The sequence below is a fragment of the Crocodylus siamensis genome, chromosome 9, assembly GCF_052110815.1.
Source record: "Crocodylus siamensis isolate JL-2025a chromosome 9, ASM5211081v1, whole genome shotgun sequence".
NCBI lineage: Eukaryota > Metazoa > Chordata > Crocodylia > Crocodylidae > Crocodylus > Crocodylus siamensis.
In genome coordinates this window covers 35,639,035-35,652,514 of record NC_143403.1, presented here as the reverse complement: position 1 = coordinate 35,652,514, position 13,480 = coordinate 35,639,035, and the positions used below count along the sequence as shown (strand labels likewise).

General features: G+C 46.3%; 2 protein-coding genes across 3 annotated transcripts in view; both read left to right on the top strand.

The window, feature by feature from the left end:
- The first annotated feature begins 40 nt into the window (after positions 1–40).
- Positions 41–9,051, top strand: NUDT21 (nudix hydrolase 21). Of its 2 annotated transcripts, XM_090063214.1 has the most exons (7): positions 41–282; positions 2,980–3,180; positions 4,175–4,238; positions 4,847–4,936; positions 5,492–5,567; positions 7,106–7,220; positions 8,716–9,051. In XM_090063214.1, the coding sequence occupies exons 1-7, from the start codon at positions 167–169 to the stop codon at positions 8,735–8,737; spliced, it is 684 nt and encodes a 227-aa protein (XP_089919340.1). In that variant the 5' UTR covers positions 41–166; the 3' UTR covers positions 8,738–9,051. The 2 variants fall into 2 exon arrangements, with proteins under 2 accessions (XP_089919340.1, XP_089919341.1); XM_090063215.1 differs by lacking the exon at positions 7,106–7,220.
- A 3,179-nt stretch (positions 9,052–12,230) lies between these two features.
- The window catches only part of AMFR (autocrine motility factor receptor), a 47,121-nt gene continuing 45,871 nt past the window's right edge, over positions 12,231–13,480 (top strand). The window contains exon 1 of the mRNA XM_090062293.1: positions 12,231–12,585. Coding sequence (XP_089918419.1) covers positions 12,334–12,585 — 252 coding nt within the window. The 5' untranslated portion in view covers positions 12,231–12,333. The remainder of the gene's footprint in view (positions 12,586–13,480) is intronic.

Below are 13,480 nucleotides of genomic sequence, written 5' to 3'. Positions count from 1 at the left end.
GCATGTCGCGCGTTCAATGGCTGACGCTGCCGGAAGTGCTGGCGGGAGCTTCCGGCGTAGCCCTTGGCGCGGCGTGCGGCCCGGCTGCGGTGTTAATGGCGGCGGCTGCTCCCGCCGCTGAGCAGTGATCGCCCGCGCGCTCCCGGCTGGCCGGCGCGGCGCCATCATGTCCGTGGTGCCGCCCAACCGTTCGCAGACCGGCTGGCCCCGCGGGGTCAACCAGTTCGGCAACAAGTACATCCAGCAGACCAAGCCGCTCACGCTGGAGCGCACCATCAACCTGTGAGTGTCCCGGGCCCGGCCGCGGGGCCTGCGCCGGGGTGGAGCTGAGCGGGCAGGCGGGCGGATGGGGCTGAGGGGCAGCCGCGCTCTTGCTCGCGGGAGCGGGGGACGCTGGTTCCCGAGGCGCGCCTCTGCCACGGGCACGGGCTCGCTTGTCTCCGTGGGGCTGCCTCGGCGCCCTTTCCCCGCCCCGTGGAGCGCTGGGACGCCCAGGGGAGGGCGGGGCCGCTAGCTGGAGGCACCCCCGCCCACCCCCGTGTTGTCCCCGCGGGTCGAGGAAGCCGTGGGCTGAGAGACAATGCTCGAGAGTCGGGAGCTTTCCCTGAGTTAAGCTGAGTTTAGCCTGCAGACAGCGGCTCTGCCACTGAGACCTGCACCTGAGTGAGTCTTGCTCCCTGGCCTGTTGATCAGACAGTTCAGGGTCTCGCTGGGACGTTCGGGGACACTCTAGTAGCCCAGTTAGTGCAACGACCCTTTGTTCCCAAACTGTTTTATGCAATTTGTTTCCTGCATATTCACTGTTTTTACTATTACTGACTTCTTACAGGCTACTTATGGAATCAATTTCTTACCATTGGGCATTGTCCTAAAATATATGCATAAGCACACCCATACGATTAAAGCCCCATACCTGCATACCTTTCTTATTACATGCCCTTCTTGTTGCACATCCTTCCTCTCTGTCTGCTCTTTCCACCACTGTCACTATCAGCGCTGATGCTTTGACAAAATGTGCAACTGCTTGCTCGGCTTTAACCGGATAGTGACCTTGCAACACCTCACAGGAGTGGACACCAGCATCTTATGATTACAGTTTCACTCAGCTGTACCTATCCCGATAGCAGGGAGTTGGCCTGGGGTGCAGAAATATCTCGTTTGACCTTTGTTTGCTGTTTAGTGTTTGCCCATGGCACGGCACAAACACTGTCACTTAGTTTCTGAACTGGAAGCCATAGGAGGTAACATGGCTTGTGCTTCAGCATTCAAGATTCCTTTGCCAATGTTTTGTAATAGTGCTACCTCAAGAAAGTACTTTCAGTAGGTGACCTGCTGCAGCAGGTCAGATCTTGTGCTGTACAGAGGATTCTGGTGCTTTCTGGTTTGATAAGCAGATTTTTATGGTTGCAGCAACAGCACATGTCAAGTATCATAGCCAATATTTAATCTTAAGTATTGCACCCTAAAAAGATGGCCACTCATTAGTTTGCATGGCTCAGTTTATCTTCACAGCCAGAAGAGATTAGTCTTGCTTAATGTTAACCTTTGGTGATATTGGACTAATCATAGTGTTTCTTTCTGGAGAAAAAATAATCAGCAGGAAACTTAAAATGTGGGACGGTTGCATGCTACTAGTTGTTGGCTCAAGTTAAGGAATGCGACATGCACTTGAAGAAACCATCGATGTTAGTATGGTGCACATGATTTCATACTGAGAAAATAAATCATATTAAATATTTTGGGGTATATTAAAAAGTGGTAGTATAAGAAAAATATTGAAAAGAAAAATTAAACAGCACCAAGCTACAAGTAAAGATATGAAAATGTAAGAGAATAGTAACATAGAGATTAAAGGTAGCAGCGATCAGAAGGAAGTGACCTGGATATGAGACAGTTTTGATATTTGAAAAAGTGATGCTTGGTAACAGCATAGTGATGCTGAATAACTCCATATGTGAGAGAAGGCTCTAGTAATTTGGAGGTCTAACCTGCATAGTCTGTGTTGGACAACGGTGGAACTTCCAAAGTAGCACTGCATTTAGGAAATTTGTGCTGTCCCTCAGATTAAGGTCTTAGAAAAGAGAAGCTTTAAATGGATTTCACATGGGATGTTCACAATTACCTTGATGATCCTACCAAATCTTGATTTATTGAGAAATGCATACTGGCATTTTTCACCAGAGCATCTGAATACTACAAATGTAGTGATTCTTAACTAGGGTGCTGTGGTACCCTGTCCTGCATTAAGATCCTTTTGGGGTGCCACAGGATTGTCAACAGTGCAAAGTTAGCACTGTTAGGTCTGCAAACATGATTCACAAGGTAAAGCCAGAGATTGTAAATAGGAATCTGTAGTGTCAAAATTATCTTGACTTGCTTTGGTCTTTTTAAGTTCTTAGCAGCAGAGTTGCTGTATTATTTTTCTTTTGTCAAAAAACAAGTGAAAGCTAAGACCTGGCATTTTCTGAGGGTGAGTCTTAAAAGGTTTGAGAACCACAACATGATTTAAATGACAGATCATCAGACTCTAAGAGATTATTTTACAAGCTTTTACTATAAGAATTGTGAAATAGAAAATAATTCAATTTAGGCTTTAAGAAGCTCTCTTAATTTAGGCAGACACTTAGATCCAGTAGGTCTCAGAGGGGTGGAACCTTTACAGTGAATGCTTTACAGCCATGTGTGGCAAGCTTTAAACATTTGGAGTAGTCAGTCAATGTGACTTTTTTTGTTTTGTTTTTGGTTGTCTTGTATTGGTGGAGTGACAGTTGCGTAAATAACCCCAGATAATTTAATTTGACTTCATACCTCACCTAGAACAAAATAAGCACCATATATCATGTCTTATCATAAATGCTGTGAAGCAGGTATCATTCCTGCTCTTGCAAATGCATATGGTGAATGCTACCTGAAGGTTAGTGTGCAATTGTGTACATGAGAACTGATTTAGGTGTCTTGGACCTTTTTTCTTTTCTTTAGGTATCCACTTACAAATTATACATTTGGTACAAAGGAGCCGCTTTACGAGAAGGACAGTTCGGTGGCAGCTCGGTTTCAGCGCATGAGGGAAGAATTTGACAAGATTGGAATGAGGCGGACAGTAGAGGGTGTTCTGATTGTACATGAGCACAGGCTGCCCCATGTATTACTATTGCAGCTGGGTACAACATTCTTCAAACTGTAAGTGTAAACTGGTATTGTCAGATGTAAGAGGTCAGCTGGTAAATTGTATGCTACTGTAGTGGTTCAGTGTATATTGACTGTGTGACTGCTGCGGTTAATTACATGGGAGTGTTTTGAGGCATCTCTTGCAGACAGCTGATTTCATCTGCTGACCATTTTAATATTTTGTTGGGGCTAGATTTGAACCAGTTAGTGATCTTAATTGCAGAATATGCCATCTACGAGCATATTGATGTTTTCAAAGCTCATCACCAATAGCTATCGGCTCTGGAAAAAGGCCATAATCAAGAGAACTGTTCAAATAAATGTGCTAAGACATTAAAGCTGAATTTAAAAATTAACTTCTTGCACTTTACCTAGTTCCAATTTTTACATCTTAGCATGTAAGGTGAAGGGAGACTAGTTCAGTTTTAGAATTGTGTGAAATTTACAAAGCAGCAGCAAACAGAAAGGGGTGGGGTGGAATTATTGATCCGACCTCTTTCTCAGTGTCAGATTGCATCCCTTCCTGCAAAATAAGTTTTTCAAATTTTTGTGCAGTTCTATCAGTGATGTTTTTGATGGTGTTCGAGTACATAAAAGAGTAGTGCTTCCAGTCAAACCCATACCTTAATCTGCTTTTATCCAGAAACCATTAAGAATTTAATTATATTTTTTGTTGTCAGACTGTTTCCTACTTAGCCCTACAGAGAGATCATGCATGGTTTTTTAATTAACAAACTTTTTGTAGTTATCCTGGAATATATTGGAAGTGATCTCTGCAAAAAAATAAAATAAAATAAAAATCATAGATGCAGCATGTGCCACCGTTTAAAAGTTCCACCTTGCTGTCTTTACTCTTGCCTATTTGCTCTACTGAAAGCTTGATGATTAATTTATAATCTTTTATAATGGGGCAATGAGACTTCTTTAAATTTGCCTGTTAATGTGTCTGTAAACAAAATAAAACATATATATTTTAACTGTCATCATTTGATTTTTATTTTAATAGACCTGGTGGTGAACTCAATCCAGGAGAAGATGAGGTAGAAGGGCTCAAGCGTTTAATGACAGAGGTCTGTTTTCTTCACTTATCTTTGTTACTGTTGACTTCCAGCTACCATTGACTACTTGATTATTCTGGAATATTTTGGGCCAAAGCATTGAATTAACCATTTCAGCATCCTCTTCCTTTGGGACTTCAGCAATTGTGCACAAGCTCCTCTCTGGAAGTTATTAAAGTACAATATATGTCTTTATTTCTGTATTAGTTGTATTGTGATAGTGCCAGAAAGTTGGAGGATGATCTGTAGGACTTGAGAGTTTGGGGAAGTGGGGCATATAACCCAATTACTGATCAATGCCTCATTGTACTAGACACCGTGCACCCAGTCCAGACTTCATCTGTTCAGATACATGATCGATATACTAGGAAACATATGTTCCTTTTGATTAACTGCCTTCATTATTACCCTCTATCTAACCTGATGAAATCCTGTTGCACTTATTATTATGTCTTTCACATATTTAAAAAAAAAAGTTTCAAATACTATACTTGGTCTTATTAGATGAGGACTGCATGTGCTGATACATTAATTGGTACACAAGTATGCACTGGCATGGAGCATGTAGAGGTGGGGGTTTTTTTGTTTTGTTTTGTTTACTGGAATTGGATTTTTGACAGATCTTGGGGCGTCAAGATGGAGTTCAGCAAGACTGGGTGATTGATGACTGTATTGGCAACTGGTGGAGACCAAATTTTGAACCTCCACAGGTGAGTGTTCATGGCTATATACATTTTTATCTTTGAAAAAACAAAGTAGTAAGGAATATTATCAGTCACAAAAGACTAGGTCTACGTATTAATCAGCCCCTTCTGCCTGCATGCAACTCCAGTGGTTAATTTTGCTGTGTATTTTTGTTTGCTTTCATTAATTTATCTGGTTGTTCAGGAGACTCAAGGTACTTTTTTGCAGAATGTAGTATACTTAGCATGACTGTCCTGGAAACAAGATCATCCCATTTATATTTTTAAACAAATGAAAATAACACTGATGGTTGATGTTATAACTCACCTTTTGTGTTAATTTATCTTACTGTTTCCTTGCTTAATATGTTTTTAGGGTTGCCAACAGTTCAGATTTGGAAAAATTATTTATGTACATTTATGTTTTCAAGCTTTAGTTTTTGCAAATTATATCAGCTATAATTTTTCATTACATATGCAAAAGAATTATCATTGTTAAGGTGTATGTCCAGGTAACTATATACTTTCAAAATGTTGCATAAATATAAACTAATTATTTCCTTTGTTTTATTTTTCTTCCAGTATCCATATATTCCAGCTCATATTACAAAACCTAAAGAGCACAAAAAGCTCTTTTTGGTTCAGCTTCAAGAAAAGGGTAAGAATCTGTAGAAAAGGACTAGAGTTTTTAATTTTGTGTATACCAAGACAGCAATTTTTTGCATTTCATATTTTAAATGTATGGGGTGGTAAATCTGTATTAATAGAAACAGGCTTGCTGCCGCCTCTTACTTTAAATGATAAACTGTGGTGTTTTGCTCAGGTAACAGCTAGAGTAGAACTGTATGGGTGCATCTGCATTAGTTGCTTTACTGTAAAATAGTGTAGTTTACTGTGCAGTAAGCATGTGAGTCTACATGTGCGCATGGTTACTGCACACTAAATCTTGCTAATCACAAGTAAATTTGCTACTTGCAAATGCAAGTAGTAAACTTACTTGCGAGTACTAACAGTACAGTAGCAATCTGTAGACACCTGGCTGGGAGCAAATCTGATGTTGGTCAGCTGGCCACTCAGGGGTGGGAGATGGAGCTCCCTGCAGCTGGGGCAGGGGGACAAGTCCTTTGCTCTGAGATCACAACTGGGGAGTGGGGGCTGGGAGATCCTCATCTCCCAGCCCCGACTTTGCCATTGCAGTCAGAGTGGGAGACTGGGAGACCCTTATTGACCAGTGCTAGCTCCACAGTTGTGGGACTCGTGCTGGGAGACCTTTATACTTATAAGGGTCTCCTAGCCTGAGCCCTGCGATCACAGAGCTGGTGCTGGGAGATAAGGGTCTCCCAGTGCTGGCCTTGTGACCATGGAGCTGCTGCTGGCAGCTTTCTGCTGGTGGGGACTGGGGAGCCTGTTCCCTGCTCAGCTCCATGAATGAAGAACAAGCTCCCCAGCCAGTTTTCCACTTGGTGCTGTGCTCATGAAGCTGAGTGGGAAAGAGGCTTCCCAACCTCTATCCTGCTGTCACAGAGCTGGGGTTGGGAACTGTCTTAGTCAGACAGGTCCTAGCCTTGTGCCCTGATTGGCTGCTAGCTGTCCCACTTTTGGATTGGGGTAGGGGGCTGGAACTGCCCCTCCCCTGCAGCTGTTTCCAAGTCCCTTGCCCCTGATTGGGGAGCTGGGGCCAGGAGCTCCCTGCTGCTGGGGTAGGGGGACATTGTCCTCACACAGCAGGAGGCGGCCACCAGGGACAGGGTGTAATGTTCCAGGCCTGGCCAGGAGACGGCTGTCTCCTGGCCCAGTGCTCCCTGCCAGTCCCTGGGCTAGCATCCAAGGGGAATACCTAGAGTTGCCACTGGTGATGGCAGGAGTCCATGGCAGGTCCCCAGGAGGCGGGAGCAGTTTGTTGCCATTAGAACCAAATCTGCTCCTGCTTCTTTGCACATGTGGATGTGTGCCTGAAAGTGTTTACTCATGAGTAAACTGCTCCAGCATCAAACGCACATGTAGACGTACCCCATATGTACAAAATCCCAGTCTAACAGCACTATATTTGATTATAAAATAAGCCCATTGGAATACTATGGCTTTGGATACCAAGTAATCTTGCATTTTAGGGGTGGGAATGTAGCAAAACCTCAGCTTAATGTTCTTTGAAACAAGTGGCCCTTCATTAATATCGTCTTCGTGGATTTTTTTTAGCTTTGTTTGCAGTCCCAAAAAATTACAAGCTCGTGGCTGCACCTTTGTTTGAACTTTATGACAATGCACCAGGCTATGGACCCATAATTTCCAGCCTTCCTCAACTTTTAAGCAGGTATAGTGATTTATTTGTATGCCAGTAACGCCTAAGAGCCTTGGTTACAGACTAGGTGCAGGAACTTGAAATTTAAGTATAAAGATAGGAGACATGATAGAGCAGGGGTGGGCAAAATGCAGCCCACAGGCCAGATGGGGCCCTCTAAGCCATTCTATCTGGCCTGCAAGGCCCCTAAAAATTTTAGAAAATTAATATTAATCTGCCCTGGGCTGCCTGTTATGCAGCCCTAGATGGCTTGCCAAAACTAAGTAAGCAGCCCTCTGCCCAAAATAATTGCCTGCCCCGTGATAGAAGCATGTGGAAGTGCAAAGAAGCATGAAGCAGTATTGGTCAGCACAATAGCTGGTGGTAACAGCACATAAGCAGCTGGTCTGTTTTAAGGAGTTCTTTTTGGTCATCCCAGCAATGGAGATGTTTGCATGTACTTATGGGGAAATGGTTCTAGTGGGGAGGGGACTAAGGTGCTTGTCTGAAAATTGAATGAATGGGTGAAGCGTCCACATTGCAGCTTCTGTGCTGATTTCTCACAGATATCACTTTCAATTTGAAGAAAATAAACACTTTTAGCCTGCTTTACTGAAAATAGACTACCTTGTCAGCCTCCAGAGCTTACTTATCTTATTCTTTGTTCTGTGTGCTGCTGAACATCTACCGAAGTAATTTGCTGTGCATCCCACAGTTCGTTAGTTCTCTGTCAATGAAAGAAGCTACATTTTTCAGTCATAGTCACCCAAATGCATGGAATAATTTCTTATATTATTACGAGAAGTCAAAGCTGGTACCATCTTTAACAGGCTTGGACCTCTCTTTTTTGTTCCTCATTTCCCTATTCCTCTGCTTCCAGCCTTAGCCAAGTGGGTTTTTATCTTTCCTACATATAGATTAGAAAGGAAGTTTGTACCATAGCATCTAACAAAATGCTGATCCTTAGATAAACAGAAGTTGTAATGATGTAATCTGCTATTTCTGCAGGAGCCTAATGCACAGCTAAATTTCTAAATGATATGTGCTTGCTCAAAAGATGCTTAAAAAAAAAATAAAGGCATCTGAAAACTGAGAGAGATGCACACTACTTTCACAAGAATGTTAAGTTCCCTAGTGCCTGCATACCAATCTCTTAGCGCACAGTAAGCCTTGTTTTTTAACAGCTGAACTCTAGTTGTTCATATGTGACCCTGGAATGTTTTGTTGGCTAGTAATCTCCTGGTGGGTGCACAACTCATCTTGGCTTTCCTGTTATCTGAGAGATTATAAAGGTTTGAGAAGAACCAGTTCTACAAGATTGCACCCCTCAATATACTGACTGAGCATAGTGGCTGACTGGTATAGACAATACTTGCTGGCTGTTGTGAAAAATGTCTTTGCTTTTTATCAGATGTATGTTAGTCAAGAGTAGGAATTGTGCATTGCATGCTCATTTTAACACCTCTTTAAATATCACCAATAAAAATAACTCTTAAGTGGCACAATTATATCTTCTTTTCTATTTTAGGTTCAATTTTATTTACAACTGAATTCTATTCTAACTGAAGAGTGTGGTAGAAGAAGCCGTCTCTGTGAGCACAGCTTTAAGATGTAGAGGAAAGAATACATGTGATGCAAGGATTTTTTTATGTCTCTCTCTCTTCTTTACCCCCCTGCTCTCCCCTTTTTGCCCCTTCCCCCACCCACCTTTAATGTCACAATTTTCTATTGTAAGAACAGAAGTGAATCTCGACTGTTTAGATAGTGGGATGGCAAATGTGATTCAGTGTTTTAATCCATTTTCATTGTAATATTCACCTGACTTTTTTTTTTCTACAACATTAAACAAAATGGATAAGTCTCATTTGTTTAAGATGTCTTCCTGAAGGTGGGTGGGAGACTTAAATCTCTTGCTTTCTTGGCACAGGTTGAGGACAAGTGTAAATCTGGTTCTGCCAACCAATAAGCCCCCACAAATGTTGCAAGGAGGGATGATCTTTCATGTTAACTATGCATTGCATCAAAGGCTAGAATTCTGGCTGGAGGTCTGAATGACTTAAAAACAATAACCCAGCAATTTATTTGTTTTGTAAAGAGTGGAAATACTGAGTGGCAATGTGGACCAAGGCAGAAAGCAATACTGATGACTGGTGGAGTGACTTGACTGCTCATTACTAGGGATCTGGGTTTTTCGTTACCCGTGGAAAAATAGAGAAAAATGTGGATTTCCTCCTTTACTCAAGAAAACCGTGGATTTCTCATTTTAAAGGAGAAACATGCAGATTTTGCACTCTTGCAGAGAGCTTTCTGCAGGCCGGCAGAGTTCCAGCCTGCAAGGGGCTGGGGGGGGCGGAGCAGGAGGACGACGGTCAGGCAGGGGCCTCCATGTGCAGGACAGCAGCTCCTGCAGGTAAGTTTGGGTGGGGAGGGAGGGATTGAGGCCCCCATGGGGCGGGGGGCAGTGAGTTGGACAGGGCTGGGGCTGCTCCCCAGCCAGGTGGTATGTGGGGCCCGGGGCTGGAATGTGTGGCTGCAGGTTGGTCCTGTGGCCTGCTAATCTGTGCATATGGCAGGGGTGGGCTGCCTGCTGTGGGCTCTGACTCCCCACTCTGCTGCCTTCCTCTTGGGGTCTCTGCAGCCCAGCAGGTGGGACCCGGTGTGGAAGTTCCTTGCCGCTGTGAGCCCTGTGTTCTAGTGAGGCATTCCCTGCCCATTCGGCAGGAACAGGGAAAGCAGCATGGGGTTGTAACCCCTCGCTGCTGCAGGGTGGTCAGAGGGCACATTGCCAGGGTAGCATGGAGCTTGCAGCGGGAAGGAGCTTCCCCATCCAGCCCTGCTTTGCCCTACTGCAGATGCCCAGGGGAGGCAGCAGGGTGGGGAGTCTGAGCCTGTAGCAGGCATCCTGCACCCGCCCCCTCATGGGCTCCACTCCAGCCATACTGCCTGTTGGGGGGAGAGGGAGCCAGTCTCTGCTATGCTGTAGCAGCTGGGGCTTGGGCACTGCTGTGGGGGGCAGAGGGCTGTGGACCCGGGTCCCTTGCTCTGTAGCCCTGGCAGCTGGGGACTCCCTCCAGCTGGGCTGGGGGAGCAGGAGGCCATGGGGAGGAGTGATGGGCACTGGCAGGGCCCAGGTGGTGGAGTGGGGCAGGGAGTGAGAGACACTGGCAGGGCTCAGGGGCTTTAGGTGGGGAGTGAGAGGCCTGGACCTGTGTTCTGTGAGCTAAGGGGACAGGGGGAGCTCTGATTTTTTTTCCATAATAAAAGATCCCAAATCAAATACCAAAATGTATAGGTATTTAGAATTTATCTTATTATAGTGATTGAAGCATTGGTAGGCTTCCAAATTGCTTTAAAAATATGCATGTATCAATTAAACACTGTGTTCATCAGAGAATTTGTGATTTTTCTTTTTTTTTTAATTGGAAAACCAGGATCCAGGCTCATTACAGATCTCTGTAGATGTTGACCCAAAATTTTTAATACGAGTGTCTTATATTAAATAATCTCTGCAATCCAGGTACAATACAGAAATGATCTAAAAAGCCCTAAAGAAGACTCTTTTTGATCCAGGGGGCCATGGCTATAGAACTGAAACTGGGTTAAGCCAATACACTTAAGAAGTATACACACTTGTTACCTGGGACCCGTTGCCTTATTGTGCAGAGCTCCTTTAGTTGAATTGCTTATTTGTTCTCTCATAATGGAGCGTTCAAGTTTGGAATGTTTCCTCAACACATCTCTACCTACTGCAAGTATTAAACATGTTAGAACTAGGGTTTGGTTTTGTTTTTTGTAGGGGTGCACCGATAAAGGATTTTTTTGACTGATATTGATAGCCAATTATTAACCAGCCATATTGGCTGATACTGATTGGGGTGTCAAACTCATCTGGCTTCACAGGCTGGATCAGGGCTGTTGGGCTTGTCTGCAGGCTGGATCAAGCCATGCTTGGACCCAGTGCGCGGGGCCAGTCTGGTGGGATGCTGTATGCAGTGTGCAGATCCTGTGCTGTGTGCAGCTGGTCCAGCCCCATGGGCAGCATATGCTGGCTCCACTCTGGGGCTTCCTCTGCATGTGGTGCCTGGGGCTGGCACTGGGCATGCACTGCATGGGGTGCTCTGTTGGACTAGCTCTGCATGCTAGCTTGGGGGCTGGCCTGGAACGGGCCCCAGGCTGTCTGCACACACATTGGAACAAATATTTAGGGCTAGTCTGGAACCTACCCATTCAGCACACATTGTTGAGGACATTGAAAGTGCGCTCTGAAATGGGGCCTGTGGGTGCTACACATGGTATGTGGGGATGGACCAGCTGCACACACTGCACGTAGTACAGGAGACTGGCATGGTGCATGCACTGCATGCAGTGCCCTGCTGGCCAAGCTCTGGTGTGGCTCCATGATTATTTCTTATGGGTAACAGGACATCACAATATGAAGTGCTGAAAAATATATGGTGAATATTAAAAAAGCAAGAAATAAATGTAGAGTACTGTTATAGTTTAAAATTGCCAAGTACTAGTAAGTAAGGACAGTTTTCTCAACCAAACAAAACCCAAGTGTGGGCTAATGGTTTTGTTAATATAAAAGCTGGATAATTTACTGTCTTGCTGCCAGCAGAAATGGCCCCAAATACCCACAGTATCCTAGACCTGAGCTCCTGTTCCCACAAGCCTCCCCTGCCCTGTTTGAAGCCACCTCATGCTTTTGACCTATAAAAATATCCAAGTCGTGCGGGGACAGCTGTTTCCTCACCCTTATTGCATAATCCCCCCCAAGGTTCAGACGAGCCGCCGGATTACTGTGAGACTAAGGGAAGAGCTTTGTGAGAGGTGCCGAGCCGGCGCTTTCCCGGGCAGCGCCGAGTTACAGGAGGCAAGGTGGAGGGAGGCTTGGGGAGAACGGTTTTTACAACGGCAGGGTCTGGTCCTCTACCTTCCTGGACGTCTTCCCGTCGCTGTGCTGGGCCTGCTCTTAGGCAGTGCAACCCGAAGCCAGCTGAAGGGCCCGCCTCCCAGCGTCCGCTCAGTCCGCGCCGGCTTCCGCCGCTTCCCCGCCCCGCCCCCCGGCCGCGGCGGCGCTCGGGAGCGGGGAGCGCGCAGGCCGCTGGGAGGTGGCGGGGCCGAGCTGGGCTGAGAGGTGGTCGTGATGCCGCTGCTGTTCCTGGAGCGTTTGCCCTGGCCCAGCCTGCGCACGTACGCGGGGCTCAGCGCCCTGGCGCTGCTCGGCTGTGTCCTCAGTGCCTACCGCGCCCTCAGCCAGGTCACCGCCGCCCGGCCCGGGCCCGGGCCCGAGTCGCAGCCCCAGCCCCAGCCCCAGCCCCAGCCCAGCCCGAGTCGCGCCGGGCCGCTGCCGCTGGATGTCGCCTACTACCTGCTGTCGGACAGCCTCTGTGTCTGGGTGAGCGCAGACACCGGCTGCTGCACAGGCCCCGGGGCCTGGGGGGCTTCTGGCTGGGTAGGAGGGGCCAGGGCTGGGTGCTTCAGCAGGGGGACCAGGGCGGGCTGGGCCTCTGCTGCCTGTGTGGGGGCCGGGAGCAAGGCTGCCCCGTTCTCACCAGCGCCGGCAGGTTTGTCTCAGCCCCGCACCGGCCCTGGGAGAGCTCAGTCTTGCTGCCCTTGCAGGCCCTCGTGGAGGCTGCCCAGACTGGTGGCAAGGTTGTTCCCTGCTTTCAAGGAGCCAGGGGGGGGAATGCCTCCTCTGTGTGTGTGAGGATTACTTTGTACCTGTGGCTGATCTGCATTTATTGCATGGTTCACCAGTGGGTTCGTGATATACGTAAGGCAGGGCGTCCCTACCAATCACTGCATCAGTCATGCAATTTGTTGGTTAAATTCCACAATCAATGCAGACTGATCGTACTTGTAAAGTAATTCTCACACCATACAAATGTCCCCCTACCTAGAAAGACCCTAGCAGCTCCCAAGGGAATGCTTGAAAATATGTAATCCTATAGCTGGTTTCTGTCCAGCTTTCATATGAAGGTGTGGCAGGGCCTTGCAGGCAGCTTGGTACCTACTTGTGGGGGGTTCAGAGGATACTCTTTGAGGCCTTTGCTCTTCAGGAATAGGTTCTTGTATAGGTATGGGTTGAGCATCTCCTAGGACATCCCTCAAACTTTTCAACTGGTACTTGTAGTAAAATAATACAAGTTCTTCAATGGGTGGTCCAATGTGTACACAGTTTTTACAGTCTAGGAAACCTTTTTGGTGGAGGGAAGAAACAATGTTGGCAACTTGTGGAAGGCAGGCAGGGGTGACTCCTTTGTGGTCTCTGAGCAGGTGCTCTGGGGTTG

Bases quoted from the DNA above. Each gene is read 5' to 3' on its own strand.
- NUDT21 (XM_090063214.1), top strand. From the start codon at position 167: ATGTCCGTGGTGCCGCCCAACCGTTCGCAGACCGGCTGGCCCCGCGGG. The intron at 5,568-7,105 runs GTAAGAATCTGT...GATTTTTTTTAG, and splicing joins GGTTCAGCTTCAAGAAAAGG to CTTTGTTTGCAGTCCCAAAA. The intron at 7,221-8,715 runs GTATAGTGATTT...TTTCTATTTTAG, and splicing joins CTTCCTCAACTTTTAAGCAG to GTTCAATTTTATTTACAACT.